Source organism: Nannobrachium achirus, assembly GCF_963921795.1.
Source record: "Nannobrachium achirus genome assembly, chromosome: 21".
Lineage (NCBI taxonomy): Eukaryota > Metazoa > Chordata > Actinopteri > Myctophiformes > Myctophidae > Nannobrachium > Nannobrachium achirus.
In genome coordinates this window covers 54805135-54823959 of record NC_137828.1, presented here as the reverse complement: position 1 = coordinate 54823959, position 18825 = coordinate 54805135, and the positions used below count along the sequence as shown (strand labels likewise).

At 46.2% G+C, this 18825-nt stretch overlaps 1 protein-coding gene across 2 annotated transcripts in view; it reads right to left on the bottom strand.

Moving 5' to 3' along the window:
• Positions 1 to 18825, bottom strand: part of LOC308307266 (cadherin-18) — a 198519-nt gene that overhangs the window by 85767 nt on the left and 93927 nt on the right. For both annotated transcript variants that reach the window (XM_080752445.1, XM_080752446.1), the window contains exon 5: positions 273 to 440. In XM_080752445.1, the coding sequence (XP_080608571.1) occupies positions 273 to 440 (168 nt within the window). The remainder of the gene's footprint in view (positions 1 to 272; positions 441 to 18825) is intronic.

Sequence of the window (18825 nt, the reverse complement as noted above, 5' to 3'; positions counted from 1 at the left end):
TTCAGTGTGTAATGTGATAGAATAAATGCAAACATTTACCATATATATCATATTAATTGTTTGGTATTGAGTCAAAGTCAATGTATGATGATGATTTGTTAAGTTAAAATTAATATTAGTATTGTTTTTTAAACCAAATATTCCCCGGGTCAAAATGACCCGCAAACTGAAGGAGGGTGAAGTGAATCTGAACCGAAAGTTAAGGGTTAAGTAGAGTACTTGAGTACATGTACTTAGTTACTTTGCACCGCTGTTCCAGACAGAATACATACTTTGTGGGAACTTGGGGGGGTTGTCGTTGACGTCGGACAGTGTGATGTTGATGGTGGTGGAGCCCGACAGCCCCCCCACCTGGCCAGCCATGTCTTTGGCTTGGATGACCACGGCGTAGTGCTCTCTGGCCTCCCGGTCCATGTTCGACAAGGCCGTCCTGATGATCCCTGAAAGAAGCCATATGAGAAGGAAAATCAAACCCAAGATTGAAGTGAGCGGTGGTGTGCGCGCGTGTGTGTGTGCGCGCGTGCGTGCGTGCATGCATGCTTGCCTGTGTGTGTCTGTGTGTGCTCAACAGCACCTCTCTGGTCACCCAGCGGTACTCAGGCTACAAACAGACAGAGATACACTTACACACGGCCACGTTTAGGAGACGGTGTGACCACCGCTCAAAAACACAACATTACACAGACAGGCATTACACGCCAAATGAGGTACATTAAGGGTCTTCAACAGGGGTTCCAGGACCCCCAGGGGGTCCTCAGAGTTACTACAGGGGGTCCTCCAAATCTTTGTGTGATAGAAGCTTTTTTTCCCCTCCCCTTTTTATATTAACCACATGAACCCTAGCGTCCATATTCTGAGAACTTTAGCCAAAAATAGCAGATCTACATACAAGCTTGTAGATCGTCCATTTTCGGCAAAGAGGTTTGGTGTAGAGGAGAAACAGAGCAGACTAAGTACAGAGTGAAAGGTCAAGTTTGTTAAAGGTGATACACCATGCATTTAAAAAGTATTTATGTCATATTGTTTATGTCCCTCAAAAGGTTTGAGGCTAAATTACCACTCCTGAATAGAGAGCCTCTCTCATTTTTGAATGGCTCTCAGAGCATTTCAGCTGCAGTACCAACTTTGGCCTGAACTGGCCTGAAATGTGTGTGTGCACATTGTGTACCCAACAAAAGATCATTGGAGCCCTATACAGTGTGCAAGCGTTTTAGTATTTTTTTTATAATAATCTTCCCATTTCGGTTTTCTTCCATTCATTTCAGTAAGCAACCACTCAATACTGGGCACAATAGCGCAGATCAATAACTTTCCCACTTCTTTTTTCTTGATGTGCATTGTATGAGAACGGATGTTCAGGCAGCAGTTAATAGTAACACTGCCTGTGTTTAAATCACGTTTGAAAACTCACTTAACTCCATGGCGTTCGAAAATTCAGACTGAGAGTTGCTGTTTCCACTAGGCAATGTGTCTATACTGTATGTTGTCCTGTTTATTGTGTATTGTATTTTTTTGCTTGGTATTTTAGTATATCTTTGTTTCTGAGTGTACAGCACTTTGGTTCAACACTGTTGTTTTAAATATGCTCTATAAATAAAGTGGATTGGATTGGATAATAACTGGGAATGCCAACTACTAATTCAAGCCAAGGCCGATGGGCCCCGAGTCGCATGGACAGGGTCTCACAGCCCATGGTTGGTTCTACAGACTCCAACTTTCACACATGAATAGCTCAGTACTTTGCCCACGTTCTTAGCTACTTCCCCTGCCGTTACTGTACTTGCATGATGTACAGTTTTACGAAACATCATTTTTTCATGTATTTTAAGGGATACATGTATTATTATGGATATAAATAAGTAAACACAATGATTATCTGCCAAATACATGGACATTGTATATTGACAAACCCGCAGCTTGACATGAATCCAGAGATTACACATATATCGATAGACCAGTGTAGCTAAGGAAAAGTAATTAAACCCCCCTTTTAATTTGTTCTTCTTAAAAATGCTAAATACAATGGACAAGTAGGTAGTATCGATACAATCGATTATTTGCACTGCCGATTCGATACGATACAAAATAAAACGATATGATTCGATTTTAGCTGTTTTCATTTCGATATACTTAGATTTTTTAAGTTAAAAACGATATTTCAATACTATATCGTTACACCCCTACTAAGTACTGCTTCACTGTTAATGTTCAATACTACATACTGACTGATCCAACCAATATGCCCATAAAAGGGGACAAGGACTGAGAGATACAGAGATCTCCATATGGGCACATATCCATTTTACATCATACTGACATCACACTGACACCCATTGACTTAGTCCTACTGATGCCGTCAGTGTTCTCCATATACAGTATGGGCACAAAGGGATCAATTCACTCCACCCTACGTATGACCCAGCTGCCTATCCCTTGATCTTGCCACATGGAGATCATGGCTTCAGCATCGACAATCCCATCGTGAATATTAATGCAAATTCAGCTAGAGGCAATGTCCCTCTTCAGGAGTTCTTCAGATTCCATCTACAACAAGACCTTCATTCTTCAACAGATCTTTGCCATTTCCCCCCTGAAACAACACACGGATGCTCCTAATTACTAGGGGTGTAATAACAATACATTTTAATAGCGATTTGATACATATCACGATACATGGTTGACGATACAATACATGGACGATATTGGTTCATTCATGGCGATACAATACGATTCGATTCAATGATTTAAAATCGATATATTAACTATTTAGCAAAGAAATTAAATGTGTGTGAAAGGTGTGGATAGTGCAGGTTTTTAAGGGATACATGTATTATTATGGATATAAATAAGTAAACACAATGATTATCTGCCAAATACATGGACATTGTATATTGACAAACCCGCAGCTTGACATGAATCCAGATATTACACATATATCGATAGACCAGTGTAGCTATATGGAAAGGAAAAGTAATTAAACCCCCTTTTTAATTTATTCTTCTTAAAAATGCTAAATACAATGGACAAGTAGGTAGTATCGATACAATCGATTCTTTGCACTGCCGATTCGATACGATACAAAATAAAACGATATGATTCGATTTTAGCTGTTTTCATTTCGATATACTTAGATTTTTTAAGTTAAAAACGATATTTCGATACAGTTACTTTATCGTTAGACCCCTACTAATTACTGCTTCACTGTTAATGTTCAATACTACATACTGACATACTGTCATTCTGGTTAATGTCGAAGTGTCCTTGCATGAGCAAGTCTCTGAACCCCTAGTTGCTCCCCGTGAGCAGGTTGGTACCTTGCATGGTTTCCTCTGCAATCGGTGTATGTGTGTGTGAATGGGTGAATGTAGTGCACAATCTATGTAAAGTGCCTTGGATAAAGGCGCTATACAAATGCACCATTTACCATATGCATTTATACTTAATTGTCCACATGCATCATTCATACGCATTGCTCAAACCAACACCTTCCTTCTCACTACATGTACATAATTACGTAGTACAACGTAACTGAGAGGGCCGCATGGCGGCCCAACCTCTAGACGTGAGGGTCGCGAAGCGGCCCAAACTTCTAGTTAATAGGATGATCGGCCTATGGATGACTATCAAACAAACCTATTTGTGAGGTATAATGAGAAATCCTTTTAAAGTTTAGTGTCTCACTCACTCACTCACTCACTCACTCACTCACTCACTCACTCACTCACACACTCACACACACACACACACACGCACTGCTTACACTATATTCTATAAAGTTTTTCTGTCTGTCTGGATTGATTATGCCTATAATATGGGCATATATTAAACAGACATTCCTGATGTCACAGTATTGACAACACAAATTGGCATTATTAATCAACAGCTGACAACATCAGACCAAGGCTCTTGAAGTGAGAGAGTGTGAGTGAGAGAGAGAGAGAGAGAGAGAGAGAGAGAGAGAGAGAGAGAGAGAGAGAGAGAGAGAGAGAGAGAGAGAGAGAGACAGACAGACAGACAGACAGACAGACAGACAGACAGACAGACAGACAGACAGACAGGGATAAGAGGTGGATAGAGAGAGGGATGGATGGAGAGAGAGGGTGATTATGTTTGTTGTCAGACCAGAGAAGGGGGGGGGGGGGAGAGATCGAGAGTGTGAATGAGGGGAGAGAGAGCCTACACACACACACACACACACACACACACACACACACACACACACACACACACACACACACACACAGTACATACTGTACATGTATGCACTAATGCACCTTTAAGTAACAGCCTGGGTCTGCCTGACGTTTCTTCCTGTTATGGGGGAGTTTTTCGTTGCCACTGTCACAAACTGCTTGCTCAGGGTGGGGCTGCCGGGTCTCTGCTCTAGTGTAAAGTGTGTTGAGACAACGTGTGATTTGACAATTGAATTGAATTGAATTGAATTGAAAGTCTGTTTTTGTTTTGTTTTGTTGTTGTTGTTGTTGTTGGGGGGGAGAGGTGTCTGTGGGCCCATCCTTTCAAGGTTTCCCCTCCTCCACTTTTATTACATTTTAAATTACTGTGCCCGCATGGTGCAGAGGAGAATGCAACTTTCCGTGGAGCCCATTCCATCATATTTATTACTACAATAACGCAGGGAAACGCAGCCATGAACTTTCCCTTCGCTAAAGCAGTGATATATGGCCACCTACCTGGCTATTATGGACACATAGAACACATGTGTCCCCTCTCCCCGTCCCCCGTAGTCATCCATGACAGTGATTTATATAGAGAAAATGTGCGATAAAATCATCGTTTCAAAAGTACAAAACAACAACAGCAATTTAGTACATACTGTACATTATGACATAATGTTAATACTGATCGGCTATTTTCAAACAGCCTGGGCATAAAATAAGGCTAAAGTGGTTTATGTATGTTTTATAATATTATAATTTATATCTGCAAAGTAACAAATAAATGTAGTGGGGTAAAACGTAGAATATTAGGATCCGAGATGTAGTGGAGTAGAAGTACAAGTATTGAAAATTGAAGTACTAAAAGGAGTAGTTCACCACTTTTCAACCTGTCTTCATATAATAGGTCCTCACTAATGTTCATGATAAAATATCACAATTTTTTTCTACTCAGTCCAAGTCTCCTAGGAGAGCTGTGGGAAGTTAAAATCAATATTTTTGAAAATAATATTTAGATTTTTATTATCGCGAGAACAATGGCTTCCACTTTAAAATTGCAACTTTTCAGGAATAGAAAGCCTGCAGTTTCTATAAGCTGGATTGGCAATTGATGATGTCACAAGACGATGGGTTTCTGACCTGCCCACAGCCCTCCTCTGAAAAAAAAGGGGAAAAAAAGAAAAAAGCTATTTTTGAGTGAGGACCAATTATATGAACATAGGTTGAAAAGTGGTGGAGTGCCCCTTTAAGTAAATGTACTTAGTTACTTACACCACTGCATACATACATACATACATACATACATACATACATACAGTACATACAGTACATACAGTACATACATACAGTACATACATGCAATGCTCTCCGACATGTATTCTCCAAAGTATGAACTAAAACTAAGAATAAAACAAATAAAAACTAAACCAAAAATCACAAAAATTCAAAAACTAGCAAACCCGCTCTAAAAACGAGTTGGAAGGAAAAAAGAAATGTCAAAACAAACCAAAACTAAACTATAATGAAAAATCCAAAACTATTATAACCATGGTATTCTCCATTTTGCCCCTTCTGCATGGGTGCATGAAGAACATCCAGAAACACCAGTGGACCCAAGGCATACAAGATCATGTCATCAGCACAGCCAACATTCACAAATATAATCTTATATAATATCAAAGCTAGAAAAGTCGTTTAGCGTCACAGGGGACAGCAATTGAGACCCATATAGTGTTTTTTTTTTTTTTTTGCATAAATATAAATGTGCATATTTTTTCCACAAATCATCAGCAGATCGGCACTGAGTGCAGTACATGTCTATAACATGTGAGACACATGTTATAGACACGCCTTCTTTAACCATACATTCATTAGCCACTGTCAACTGGGCATCTCTATTTTGGGAATGTTATTATAGTCAAACAAACCCCCCCCCCCCCACACACACACACACACACACACACACACACACACACACACACACACTGAGTTATTTTTCAAATAGAGTTTGAATGTTCCGTTTTGTTGCACCTCTGTGTGTTACACTGCCCCTAACCATAAATGAGCTTGAATAACAAGCCATTAATTCAAAACAATTAAGGCACACCTCTCCTAAAGTACTTCCTCCAGCTCCCAAATCTCTCTAAAAAAACACACACACACACACACACACACACACACACACACACACACACACACACACACACACACACACACACACACACACACACACACACACACACACACAGTGAGACAAACTTACAATAGGCACCGTTGGCAGTTTGTTTCTGCTTTGTTATCATGTTAAGTGAAGAGGTAGGTTAAATTAATTGAGGAATTAAATTGGATAATGCTTTTTGTGCAGCTATAGATGGTAATGGCCATTCCGTGACATTGTATTTAGAAATAATTTTGTGTCGACAAGGGAAGCTGTTTCAAAAAGCTCTGAGTGAAGAAGGGAAACCACATGTGCACGTATAGCTAAGTAATATAACATTAAATCTCAATGAAACCATCATACAGCACTTACTCCAGGCCTTGTGATTATCAGATATAGCACAATGCAGCTTGAAACAATTTGCTTATTGCGACCAAAGGTCGCAGTATACCATGAGAAATGTCATAGCTTGTCTGTCCGTCTTTCAGTACAGGAAGTACGTCTTTCAGTACAGGAAGTGATGTCACTTGACATCACTTCATCAAAAAATCTAACCCTGGATATTCATACTGTCACTGTGACATATATCACTGGCTAGATGGCAAAGGCATGGCCCATATCTGTGTGGCTGGTTCCGATAGGGATCTCCATGTATGGGCATAAAATATATTTTATGTATATCGATACCATACATGGTCATTCCCAGAAACAAAATCCCTTTTATGCCCATATATGGAGATTTCTGATGTCATCAATCCCAGGCCGAAAACGTTAATATTAAAGCTGGTTGCACACTGCTGCGTTTTTCGGGCCGAATATCGGACTGAATTTCGGAGCACGCAAAAAAAAAAAATCAACCTCACGTTATGTCAGTCACGTTTGCACACTGCCGCCCGTTTCGTGCACCACTCGGTCCCTTGCTCTCTCTATATCTCTCTCTCTCCTGGCCCTGAAAAACGCATTTCGCAACGAAAAACGCAGCAGTGTGCAACCACCTTTAGTCCATGTATGTATATGCATATATATATTAACAAAGGATAAAAAATAAAATGTCCATATACAGTATGGGCATTCCCAGAGGATGCCCTTAGTGTACCCCCTTATGCCCATATATGGGGATCCCAAGGCATCAAACCCAGGCCCTAACTCGCGAAGACCCTGCTTGGCTTTACTAATTAACATATATGGAGATTCCTATATTGTTAATATTAAGGACATTATTAAGGATATTATGTTATCAATATTAAGGACATATCTGGGAATGCCCATATTTGGTAATGTCCATATGGGCATGTTTTGACATAACATTGTTGACTATCATGCAGGGGTCTCCATATATGAGTAACTGGTCCCATATACATCACTGGCCACATGGCCAAGAATTGGCGCGACCTCGCCCTCACCCTGAGGTGTCTTACTAGTAGACCAAGTAAACTATTCTCTACAGTACATACACGGTTTTCAGTGAGTCAGTCAGTCAGTCAGTCCATCCGTCCGTCCGTCCGTCCGTCCGTCCGTCCGTCCGTCCGTCCGTCCGTCCGTCCTTCCTTCCTTCCTTCCTTCCTTCCTTCCTTCCTTCCTTCCTTCCTTCCTTCCTTCCTTCCTTCCTTCCTTCCTTCCTTCCTCTCTCCTTCAAAAGGGGAGAGAACAACTAATCCACTCAGCTCAGGAAGATTCATGGGTAGAAAGTGGGTCAAGGAACAAACAGGCCAGTGGTATTAACATCCCGGGGATCTAAGGTTACACATCGTCTGTCAAAGTCTTTTATAGTCTATCTGTGCACTCTGGCTGATCCAGCAACAGCCCGGGACTCAAGGATCAACACTACTGTACCAGCGGCGTCTACAAAACATTCCCTATCATGAGATGATCTTTCATTGTCGACACAAGGAGAGGGGGTAGTCATGTGCAGCAAGTACTGTAACATTCAACATATGATCTCCTTGTATCAGGGCTTTAAAGTGCCCTAATCCCCGACAGCATAACCTTTCAAAGTGCAGGGTGGATAGGGTGATCAAATGTGACTTTATTTCAAACGCTGTGTCGTGACATTTTCTGTTCATTCTTCATCTTGATATTTCTCTGGTGATATTTCCAGGTGGCTTGTTCCATAAAAAAAACAGTATCAGCACTGCAATGAAGGGATTAATGCGATTCAGAGTGATTATGTCCATCTATGTGTCTTCCCTATGCAGAACAATTCTTCTTTGATTCTTCCTATAAGGAATGGAAGCTGTGCTGTGTTTATCAGTTCAAAGACAGTACACCAAAAATATCAATATACAGAGAATGCTGTCTATTCTTGCAGCACAGATAGTATAGATTTATAATGATGCATGCATCTCAAAACCCCTTTCAAATGCCAAGTCTCAGCCCGAGTGCACAGCTTTTGCTCCAATCATGCAGGCTCCTCCAATAACTCCTGGCTGGTTCTTGGATATTAACTGGAATCTTAGCATTTCTTAATTCAGGGTCTTCCAAAAGGGAGACCTTTTTCTCTTGTCAGGCGGGCAGTTTTCATTAAAACAACGGCAGGACAGACATTCTGACCTTTTGCAGTCTCTTATTACTGCTTTACCCGTGAAGGCCTGTTGCTCCAGAGCTGTCACTCATAGCACTGTGTAGAGGGAGGTCAGCGTTGTGCACACACCAAGAAATATGAAATGTCTCCTGGCCTGAGAAATGTCACTCTCTCCACCTTTTGATATGAACAAATGAATTACCCTGCTTCAGACGATGCCCTGCAATTTGTCAACATGTCCACTGCTTAGAGCTTAGAAAGACACGCACGCACGCACGCACGCACTCGTGCATGCACACTATACAAGACATTGAACTCACTCTATAAACAATGCATCCACCTTCCCACCACCCCCCAAAAAAGAAGAGGAAAATAAGAGGTTATGGCCCACTACAACTTTATACCCCTCTACAAATTATGCCCTGCGGCCACAGTGTCCTTCCTACCCTGCCTGTCTTGCCTCCGCTGATTTCACCAAGCGAAATGCGAAATTCGAGCCTTGTCCGAACCGCTGGAAGAACATTACTGTACTGTGTAGTTTGTATTGTGCTGTAGTTAGACACGGCAATCCGGCACCGACCAGCCAGGAGACGTAATTAATCACACTCATCCTGATGTGCCAATGCCACAAAGCTGTGACTAAGCGAGCTTCTGAGAAGATAAGGTCGACTGAACTGAGAACCAGACAGCTTGATAAATTAGTGATCGAATAAGACAAAGATCTCGATACGCATTTCTTGTATATTCCTGCAATAGTGCCTTAAAAAATGGTGACTCCAATTAGTCCATGCAGGGCTGAGCATGTATGAACTTTTCACTCAAAAGGTTGTAAAAAGGTTTGGTAACAAGCTGAAAACAGCTACGTATGAAAATTTGTATCATATTTAACCCTTACATTAAAATATGATTAGCATTTGACCTTTGTGCCCACAAAAAACTAACACCACCAAAGGCGAAGTTCCCCTTAAAATTATGCGTACAGTGACTGTGTGAATGCATTTGTCAATTGTAATTGATGCAGCAACACAATATTGCAAGTTGGGATTGACCTTTTTTTTCTTTGCGCAGCATTCGGTCCAACACAAGACACTTACTCAACACTGGCCCAGTGAGCGGTCAGGTGTAAATGACGTGTTTTCTTTTGAAGATGAGAACCCTGAGACTCATCTTGATCCTTTGCCCCTGGGTTCACACTCCTGGACACCTGCTCTCACTCTGCCTGAGTGGTAATATCTCAGCTAGTGGGAGCTACATCGCTGTGGAACTCACTGGCTAATTTGGAAGATAATTGAGCGGGCGGGAGCTCACTCCCCCTGAACAGGGGATCCGTTTGACGGAGCAAGGCGGTTAGCCTTTTCCTCAACCCTCTCCAGTCTATTAAAAGTGGATCCCATCACACTATCTGATGCTTTGTCTGGCTGGAAACTTCTAAAGGAGGACAATCGCCTGGGAGAACAAAAAGGCTTATGGCAGATTACCACAGCACTATTCCTTCCCTTCTTCAGGGCCCCTTGGTTGTTGGTACAGCCGATACCGTGTTGTGCTACTGGGACCAAGATCCCCAGACAACATGAAAGACATCTTCATCTCTTTGGAGAAAAAAAAAGAAAAAGAAAAGATAGAAAGGGGCATACATTTTGTAACCTTTTGAAATTCTGTGTTTTTCTGTGTTTTTCACACTCAATACTATTTCCCCCTGTGGACTCAATGAAGAGTTCGATGTTAAACCTTTTCTGTAATTAGTTACCTTTTTTGTTTATTTACTGCTACTCTGTTTTGTATACTGTTACTTTTGTGTACTATTGTGATTTTTGTTACTATTTTGTTGTTACTGTCCTGTATTATTGCCTTTACTATTTTGATTACTTTTTCTATCCACAATTTTCCCCGGGGGTTTACTGGAGACTATCAGGACCAAACTTCCGGGTTTAACAGCAGACATACAAGCTCACGTCGCGTCGCAGATGCAACCCGTTGTGAGCTTGTAAATCGGCGGCGGAAGATCGGTGCAAACGTCTGCGCAATGCACTATGGGGCGTAGGAAAATCGTGGATACTGTTTATTTTTCTTTTGGTCTTTTTGTTAGGCGCTTATTGAGGGACATTGTAATTTTATACAAGGTATTTTGACTAGCTACTTTTTTTAGCTTTAACCAGAATTAAATCCGGTAGATTATATTTAATTATAGGCTTCTTAGCCTTTTCAACTGCCCAGATTTTGTCAGCCTTTAATACAGCACTGTGTTAACTTCATGTACAGATCTGGTGGGTGTGTCCTTTAAGATTATCACCCCAGCTGTTGCGCATGTCATTAATGTGTCCTCTCTCCGGTTATTTAACTGGCTAGCCTACTCTGTTTGTCACTTAGACCTGATGAAGACCCCGAGAGGGGTCGAAACGTTGTCACGCTGTTTTTAAAATAAAGTACTACTACTGGGAGCTTCTATCCAGTGTGCGGACATCCTCTCCTTTCATTGTACATATTTTTGCCCAGCACCTGGTACTACTATGTTTGGGATGTGCGTGCTTCTCTTTTGAACTCTATCATTCAAAGTCATTACGTACTGGACAGTAAACTAGTCTAATTATTTCAAGCCTTAAGATTTTGTTTTCGCCCGTCCTTTTGTGCATCTGCTCGTGCACAGTCAATTTTGCAAACAACATGTGTACAAGTGGCTAAATATGTCCTTTTAGATACAAAAAGCCCATTCACAAGATGCATCGCAATCTTTCATGGGCAGATGTGACGTATGGGGGCCAGTAGTGTTACTATAAATAGTAATAAAGAAATCACCAGCTTATTATGTCTAAAAATACATATTTAGCCCCCAACCACTGAATCAAAATCGCTATAATGGCTAAAACGATACAATCCTTGTTGTAAAAAAAAAAAAAACAAAGTTGTCCTTTAAAGTACCAAAAGTAAAAGCAAAATTTCTTTGAAAATAGCGGATCTACAAGCTCACAACGTGTCGCATCGGGACGCGTTGTGAGCTTGTAGAACGGTAGGTTCCGTACGGAACCATTGTTTACTTAGATATGGAAGGATGACCTCCCACTTGGGTAATGACGCCCCCTGGCGATCATTCAGAGAAACTACTTCAGCTCCCGTACTAACGTAGGTAGGAAGGGCCTGTCACTCAAACCGGAGTGACCCGCCTCCAGGCTATATAAACCCCCGGAGGCGGAAGTAACATCCTCTTAATACCACTCTCTGCCACATTCAGTGAAACAGAGGGGCATTACGTGGGAGGTCATCCTTCCATATCTAAGTAAACAATGGTTCCGTACGGAACCTACCGTTTACTGTCAATATTCCAGGATGACCTCCCACTTGGGATTCTTAAACTCCCCTCTAAGCCACAACCTACTCTCATACCCCCACACACCCCTCATACGGGTGAGCACAGCCCAAACGGGCGTGACCCATCACCCAGAAGGTCCCAGGCCCACCGGACCTGGGTGTGAAGGCATGAGAAAATAAAGAGAGACCCTGACAGACCGAAGTCCGCCTCATTCAACTAAATGAAAAGGACAAGTCCGCCTTATAAGTAAGACACACTATATAAGGAAAACACAGGGTCCCCCCAAAGTACCCCAGGTGGCTACATGCCCACCTGTGGGAGGGGAAGATCCGACTCCTCTATGACGTAGAGGAGGCAACTGCACCCAGAACCGAATGCGCTAGCGAAGAGGATTCGATATCCAGGTGATAGTAGGCTGCAAAGGTAGAAGGCGAAGACCAATTCGCCGAAACACAAATCTCCTGAACGGAGACTCCCTTTGCCAGTGCCCACGAAGTAGCCACACCTCTAGTGCTATGGGCTTTAAGTGCCGCCGGCACTTCCACACCCGCACTAGAGTAAGCCAGCCTAATAGCATCCACAATCCACCTCGAAAGAGTGGGTCTAGACACCGGCTTTCTGACAAGAACATTGCCCATTTCTACAAAGAGCTGAGAAGAAGCTCTAGAACCAGCAGTCCTGTCACAGTAGGCCTTCAATGCCCTGACAGGACAAAGGCAATTCAGCCGTTCATCCTCCACCGAGACAAACGGAGGAGGATGAAAAGCCAGAAGAACAACAGGCTCCTTAGGAACCACCATGTTCTTAGGAACAAACTTAAGATGAGGCTTGAGCAACACCTTGAGATCATTGTTCATAAACTGCATGCACTCCGCAGACACCGAGAGAGCTTGCAGGTCACCAACTCTTTTAGCCGTGGCCAAAGCCAGCAAAAGAGCCGTCTTGAAACTCAAAAGTTTCAAAGGCATCCCTACAAGCGGCTCAAAGGGAGCCCGACATAGGCCCCCTAGAACCACCTGCAGATCCCAAACTGGGAACAAAGACCTAGTCACCGGCCTCAAACGTTCAACTCCTTGCATGAACTTGATGACCTCCGGGACTTTAGAAGGTGCCTTGCCCGCCACCCCCAGGTGACAGGCATTAATAGCCGCCAAATACCCCCTAAGGGTAGAAAATGCTAGACCACTTCTCAAGCGGTTCTGCATAAATTCCAGAATTTCCTGGGCTGACGCCACATGAGCCACCACAGGTGGAACACGCGACTCACACCAGTCCTCAAAGGCATTCCACCTTCCATCATAAGACGCCCTCGTAGAGGGCGCCTTAGCACTCTGAATGGTAGCAACCACTTCAGAAGAAAAACCGGCTGCCAGCAGGTTTAACCTTTCACGTGCCAAACCCACAGGTCTAGGACCTGCAGGTCTTGGTGGAAGATCTCCCCCCTGGCCTGACTCAACAGGTCCCTGCACTGAGGCAGCTGCCAACCCGGTTCGCAAAGGAGAGGGGCGATCGCCGATCTCCACGTGCCCTTGTAGGGAGCCACCAGGAGCATCTCCAGACCGAACCTCCTGACTCTCTCCAGAGTGGGTCGGATTAAGTCGAAGGGGGGAAACGCGTACAGTAGACCTCTCGGCCACGTGTGCGCTAAGGCGTCCAACCCCAAGGGAGGACTGCCCTTCACCGCGAAGAACAACGGACACTTCGTATTCTCCGCTGACGCAAACAGGTCCGCCACTGGCTGACCGAACTTGCGAAAAATCTGGCTCGCCACCCTGGGGTGGAGAGACCAATCCTCGTAGCGAGGACCTCCCCTGGACAGGAGATCTGCTCCGCTGTTGAGGAGACCTGGGACGTGTAAGGCCCTGATCGACTTGAGGCGCGACAAGCACCAAACCGTCAATTCTCGAGCCAGACGGTCCAGTGGCAACGACGACAGGCCCCCCTGTTTGTTGACATAAAACATGGCCGTCGTATTGTCTGTCCTGACCAGGACGTGACAATGCAAAATCCAATGCTCGAAATGCTTGAGCGCCAGGAGTATAGCCATCAACTCCAAATAGTTGATGTGACGACCCCTCATCTCCAGAGGCCAAAGCCCCTGCGCTGTGCGCCCCTCGAAAGTGGCTCCCCATCCACTGAGACTGGCGTCTGTCGTGATCGACTTGCGGGAAACCACCTCGCCAATCGAGACTCCGCTGGTGAGGAACCCCTCCACCAGCCACGGAGACAGGGCGATCGCGCAGGAAGGGGAAACCGTAACCTTCTTGTACTTCAAGGAGGGCGGGATCCCGAGGGATAACATCCATCTTTGAAAAGGTCTCATATGAAACCTGCCCAAACGCAACAGATGTACTGCGGAAGCCATCATTCCCGTCAGTACCATGCAACTCCTGTAAGTGACCTCCTGGCCCACTTGAAAGGAGTCGAGACATTCCCGAAACCTGTCCACCCTCTCCTCTGAGAGACGGGCCGACATGTCGGATGAGTCCAGAAGGACCCCAATGAATGTAAGACGACTTGCTGGAGTCAGCATGCTCTTGCCGTGGTTGACTATGAAACCTAAGGCCTTCAGGTGAGCCAAAACCACTTGTGTGTGACGCGCCACTTCGTGGGCGGAGCTCGCTGAAATCATCCAATCGTCGATGTACGTCGCCAACCTGACGCCCTGCTGTCTCAGCGGGGCGATGGCTGCTTCGGTCACTTTCACGAAAACCCTCGGGCTCAGTGACAGACCGAAAGGGAGTACTGTATACTCGTACAGGCGACCCTCGAAGGCGAACCGAAGGAATTTCCTGTGTGGGGGATAAATCTGGACGTGCTGATAAGCATCCTTCAGATCCACTGAACAGTGGAAATCCCCTTGCCTGACCGACCGTAACATGGTGGGTACTGTTAGCATCCTGAAAACGTATTTCTTCAGGTACACGTTTAGTGCCTTTAGGTCCAGGATGGGACGTAGCCCCCCCCCCCTTTTTGGGCACCAGGAAATAACGGCTCCAAAATCCCATGCGGGATTGGGTCCTGTCCAGCTCCACTATAGCACCCTTGCTTAGCAATGAGCTGATCTCTTCTCTCAAAAGACTTGCTTTTAAACCACGTGCTCTGGTATGAATAACCCTGCTCGAAAGCGGGGGTATATCTGCGAACTGTAACCTGTAACCCCTGGTTATCGTTCGAAATACCCAATGGCTCGGGTTGCATAACTTCCACTGGCGCGCACAGCGTGCTAGCGTGTTTTGAGCGAGAGAAACCCCACCACTGTGCTTCCGTGACGGCGGAGCTTTTTGGCGGCCGGACCGGAAGTGGGGAACCTGCGTATCCGTATCCGGAACGACCGGATGCGGAGCGCAAGGGTTCAATAGGCCGCATGGCGGAAACACCTTCTGGTTGTACCGCTTGACTAGCGGAGCTATTTTGCGGCGGGACCGGAAGTGGGGAACCTGCGTATCCGTATCCGGAACACCCGGATGCGGAGCGCAGGGGTTCAATAGGCCGCAAGGCGGGAACACCATCTGATTGTACCGCTTGACTAGCGGAGCTCTTTTGCGGCCGGACCGGAAGCGGGGAGCTAGCGAATCCGTATCCGGTGAAACCGGAAGCGTTCGGTTTTCGCTCGATAGAGCGACAGGAAGAGCAAAGCGATTCGACTGATAAACAGACTCGCCCACAACTAAAGCATTCTCCCCTGACAGGAGAGGAACTTTTACGTTTAATACCTGCTCTAAGGCCTTTATGCTTGTCCCTTGACCCGGGCTCATAGTAGGCCGACAGAATTTCTGACTCAAGGTTAAATTCATAGCATCGCTCACGCGAGGGAAAATCCACTCGCGCGCATGAGGAACCATATAATTGTTTGACGTTAACATTACTGGTTGCTGATAAAACCTCTGACTGATTAAAGAGTCCTGACGGGACTCCATCATTCTTACAGGAGGCATGCATAAAGGAGTCATATTGTCGGCGCGAGGGATATCCCACTCGCGCGCTTGAGGAACCACATAATTGTTTGACATTAACATTACTGGTTTCTGATAAAACCTGTGATTGATTATCGAGTCCTGACAGGACTTCATCATTACTACAGGAGGCATGCACGATGGGGTCGTCTGTGCTAGTGCGAGAGAGTTGGACAGAGACAGACTTTGCTCTTTCAACATGTTTATTGTCGACACAGGAGGCATCAAAATCAACATTTTCATTTCCCCGACACGGGGTACCGAAAAACGCCCTCGTTTGGGGGGAGGGGGACCGAGAGACACCTCGGACCCCCGCCCCAGCACAATCCCCCTCTTCAGAGTGTCATTTGCGCTGTCCCCTACCGCGGCCACCGCGGTATGAAGACTGCTGCCTGCCATCCTTGGACGGGCGGCGCGGCTGAGCGCGCTCGGGAACCACCGCCTTGCTGCGGGGCCTGTCAGGCGCCCTGGCTGCAGAGGCTCCCCTGGAGGAAGACGAGTGCTTCTTAAAAGAAGCAGAGCGGCCCCTTTCCTTGGCACGGGAGGAGCGGGACGCCCTCCTAGCTTGCTGCGGTTCTTCCTGTGGCACTGTGGTGGACTCGACGATGTCCTTAGCCGCCTTGAAGAAGGTAACTCTACCCTGCAGCAGCTCCAAGCCCCCACCCATGAGGGTGGTGGGACTGTTCTCCATGTTTATGAGAGACTTGTACATCTCCCCGCGAGGACCTAGAGGCTTCTCGCCCACGTCCCTCTTAGGCTCGAGGTCGACATAGTCGAGCCAGCGGGCTCTCTCAGACTGGAGGTTGTAGTCCATGGACCTGCCCATCCACTTAACCGCATGCCAATTGACCTTCAGCATGATGTCAAATAGAGTGTTCAGTTCAGCTGTGTGCTCCCCCGTGGGCAGACCTTTGACCAGGTCCTTGGTGGAAGCGAGCAAGAGCTGGATCAGATTCAGGTCCTTAGCGGCCAGAGCAGCGGACCGGTAGGCGTTACGAGCCCTGTCCGACTGCAGCTTGTCCTCCAGGACAGTGAACCCCGGCGGGTTAGTGCCGACGGGGCCGACAAACGGCCCGTTTTTAGCTGTGCCTACATCCTTGTACTGGGGTCTGACGGAACCCAGAAAAGATTGTGCCAACAGGTGGTCCAGGTTAGGGCAGGTGGACATGCCTGCCTCCGCACCGCCCACCAAATCCAACACAGAAAAAGGCAGCTTCCTGGGGTCTTTATGTGTCTTCCATGAGGAATGAAGGGCCTTGGTGAAACCTTTCACCAGCGGCAGCCTGGAGAGGACATACGGGGCGGGAACCGAAGGCTCCTGCCCGGGCATTTCATCATCATCCTCGGCCTCTTCAGAGGGGAGAGGAGGTGGCAACTCCTCTCCAACTCTGGCCAGAGCTCTCATGTAGACTGTGAGATGATCCAGCATTTCTGCTGCAGAATCGACGTCCTCTGCTCCCGCTTCACTCGCTTGACTGGCGGGTGGAGGGGCAGTGGTGCCTGAGGAGGCCTGGGAGCTCCCTGCGGCGTCCAGTTGACGTGCTGGAGCCGCAGGGGCATTACCTTTCACAGTGACCGTGAGTCGAGAACCCTCGTCCTCGACGGAGTCCTCCTCCTCCTCGGCCGTGTATCCAGAGTATTCAGAACCAGAACCCTCGCTCTGACAGGAGCTCAGGTCCGACTCTCGCCTGAAAGTCTGGACTGTTTTGGTGATGCTCACGTCGAGGGGGACGTCCCCGACGGTCACATCCAAGCGTTTCTTTTTGGGCACCGCGCCCGAAGGGGAAAAGGCTACCGGAGGGATGTTAGCCTTCTTGGTCGCCTTCTTAGCGGCGACTTCACCACACCCGCCAGCTCCAGTGACAGTGGAGCTAGCTGCGGTCGGTTGCGCGGCAGGCGGTGTCTCATGTAGCACGGCGCCATCTTGACTTGGAATGGCGCGCTGATTGCCAAGCGGATCTCCGGAAGGCAGCGCCGCACCTTGACCAACGGTGCGGGCCGCCTGGGGAAGGAAAGACTGGGCTGTGGGGTTGAGAGCAGTGGACCCACCTGGTGGAGCGCAGGCCCCGAGGCCTGCCCTGGCTAGGTAGAACCGGTGTATCAGTACATCGTGGTCGTAGGCCACGCAGCAGTCACAGAAAGGTCCTGCTCTCCCCTGAGGACTCAGTGCAGAGAAGGCGTGTGCAACGCCCATGCAGCCGACACAGAGATGGTGAAGATCCTGTCCGTCGATGAGTCCTGGACAGCCTGGACATTGCCTCGGCAGGAAGGCCAGAGGATCCATGGCGAAGCACTGTAGATAGAGTTAACCAGAAGCAGACGAGCTAACAAGCTAACGGCTAAGGCTAGGCCACGCTTGATTCGGGCAGGGCCTGAACAAGCGGTAAGCAGTGTAGCTAACGTTAACAAATAGCAGACGAGCTAACAAGCTAACGGCTAATGCTATGCCACGCTTGCTTCGGCGGAGGCCTGAACAAGCAGTAATAATCCTTTGTTATAAAAGGAAATAACCGTCGATTTAGGACGGAACAAGAATAAGTATTCTTAAGTACGGGTTAATTCAACACTCGCCGGTGGGCGACTCCAATGCCACCGCTTTAGGCTAATGCGCGAAGAATAATAATACAAAGGCTGAGTTTCAACTTATCTGAATGTGATATCGCAGAGAGTGAAAAGAGGATGTTACTTCCGCCTCCGGGGGTTTATATAGC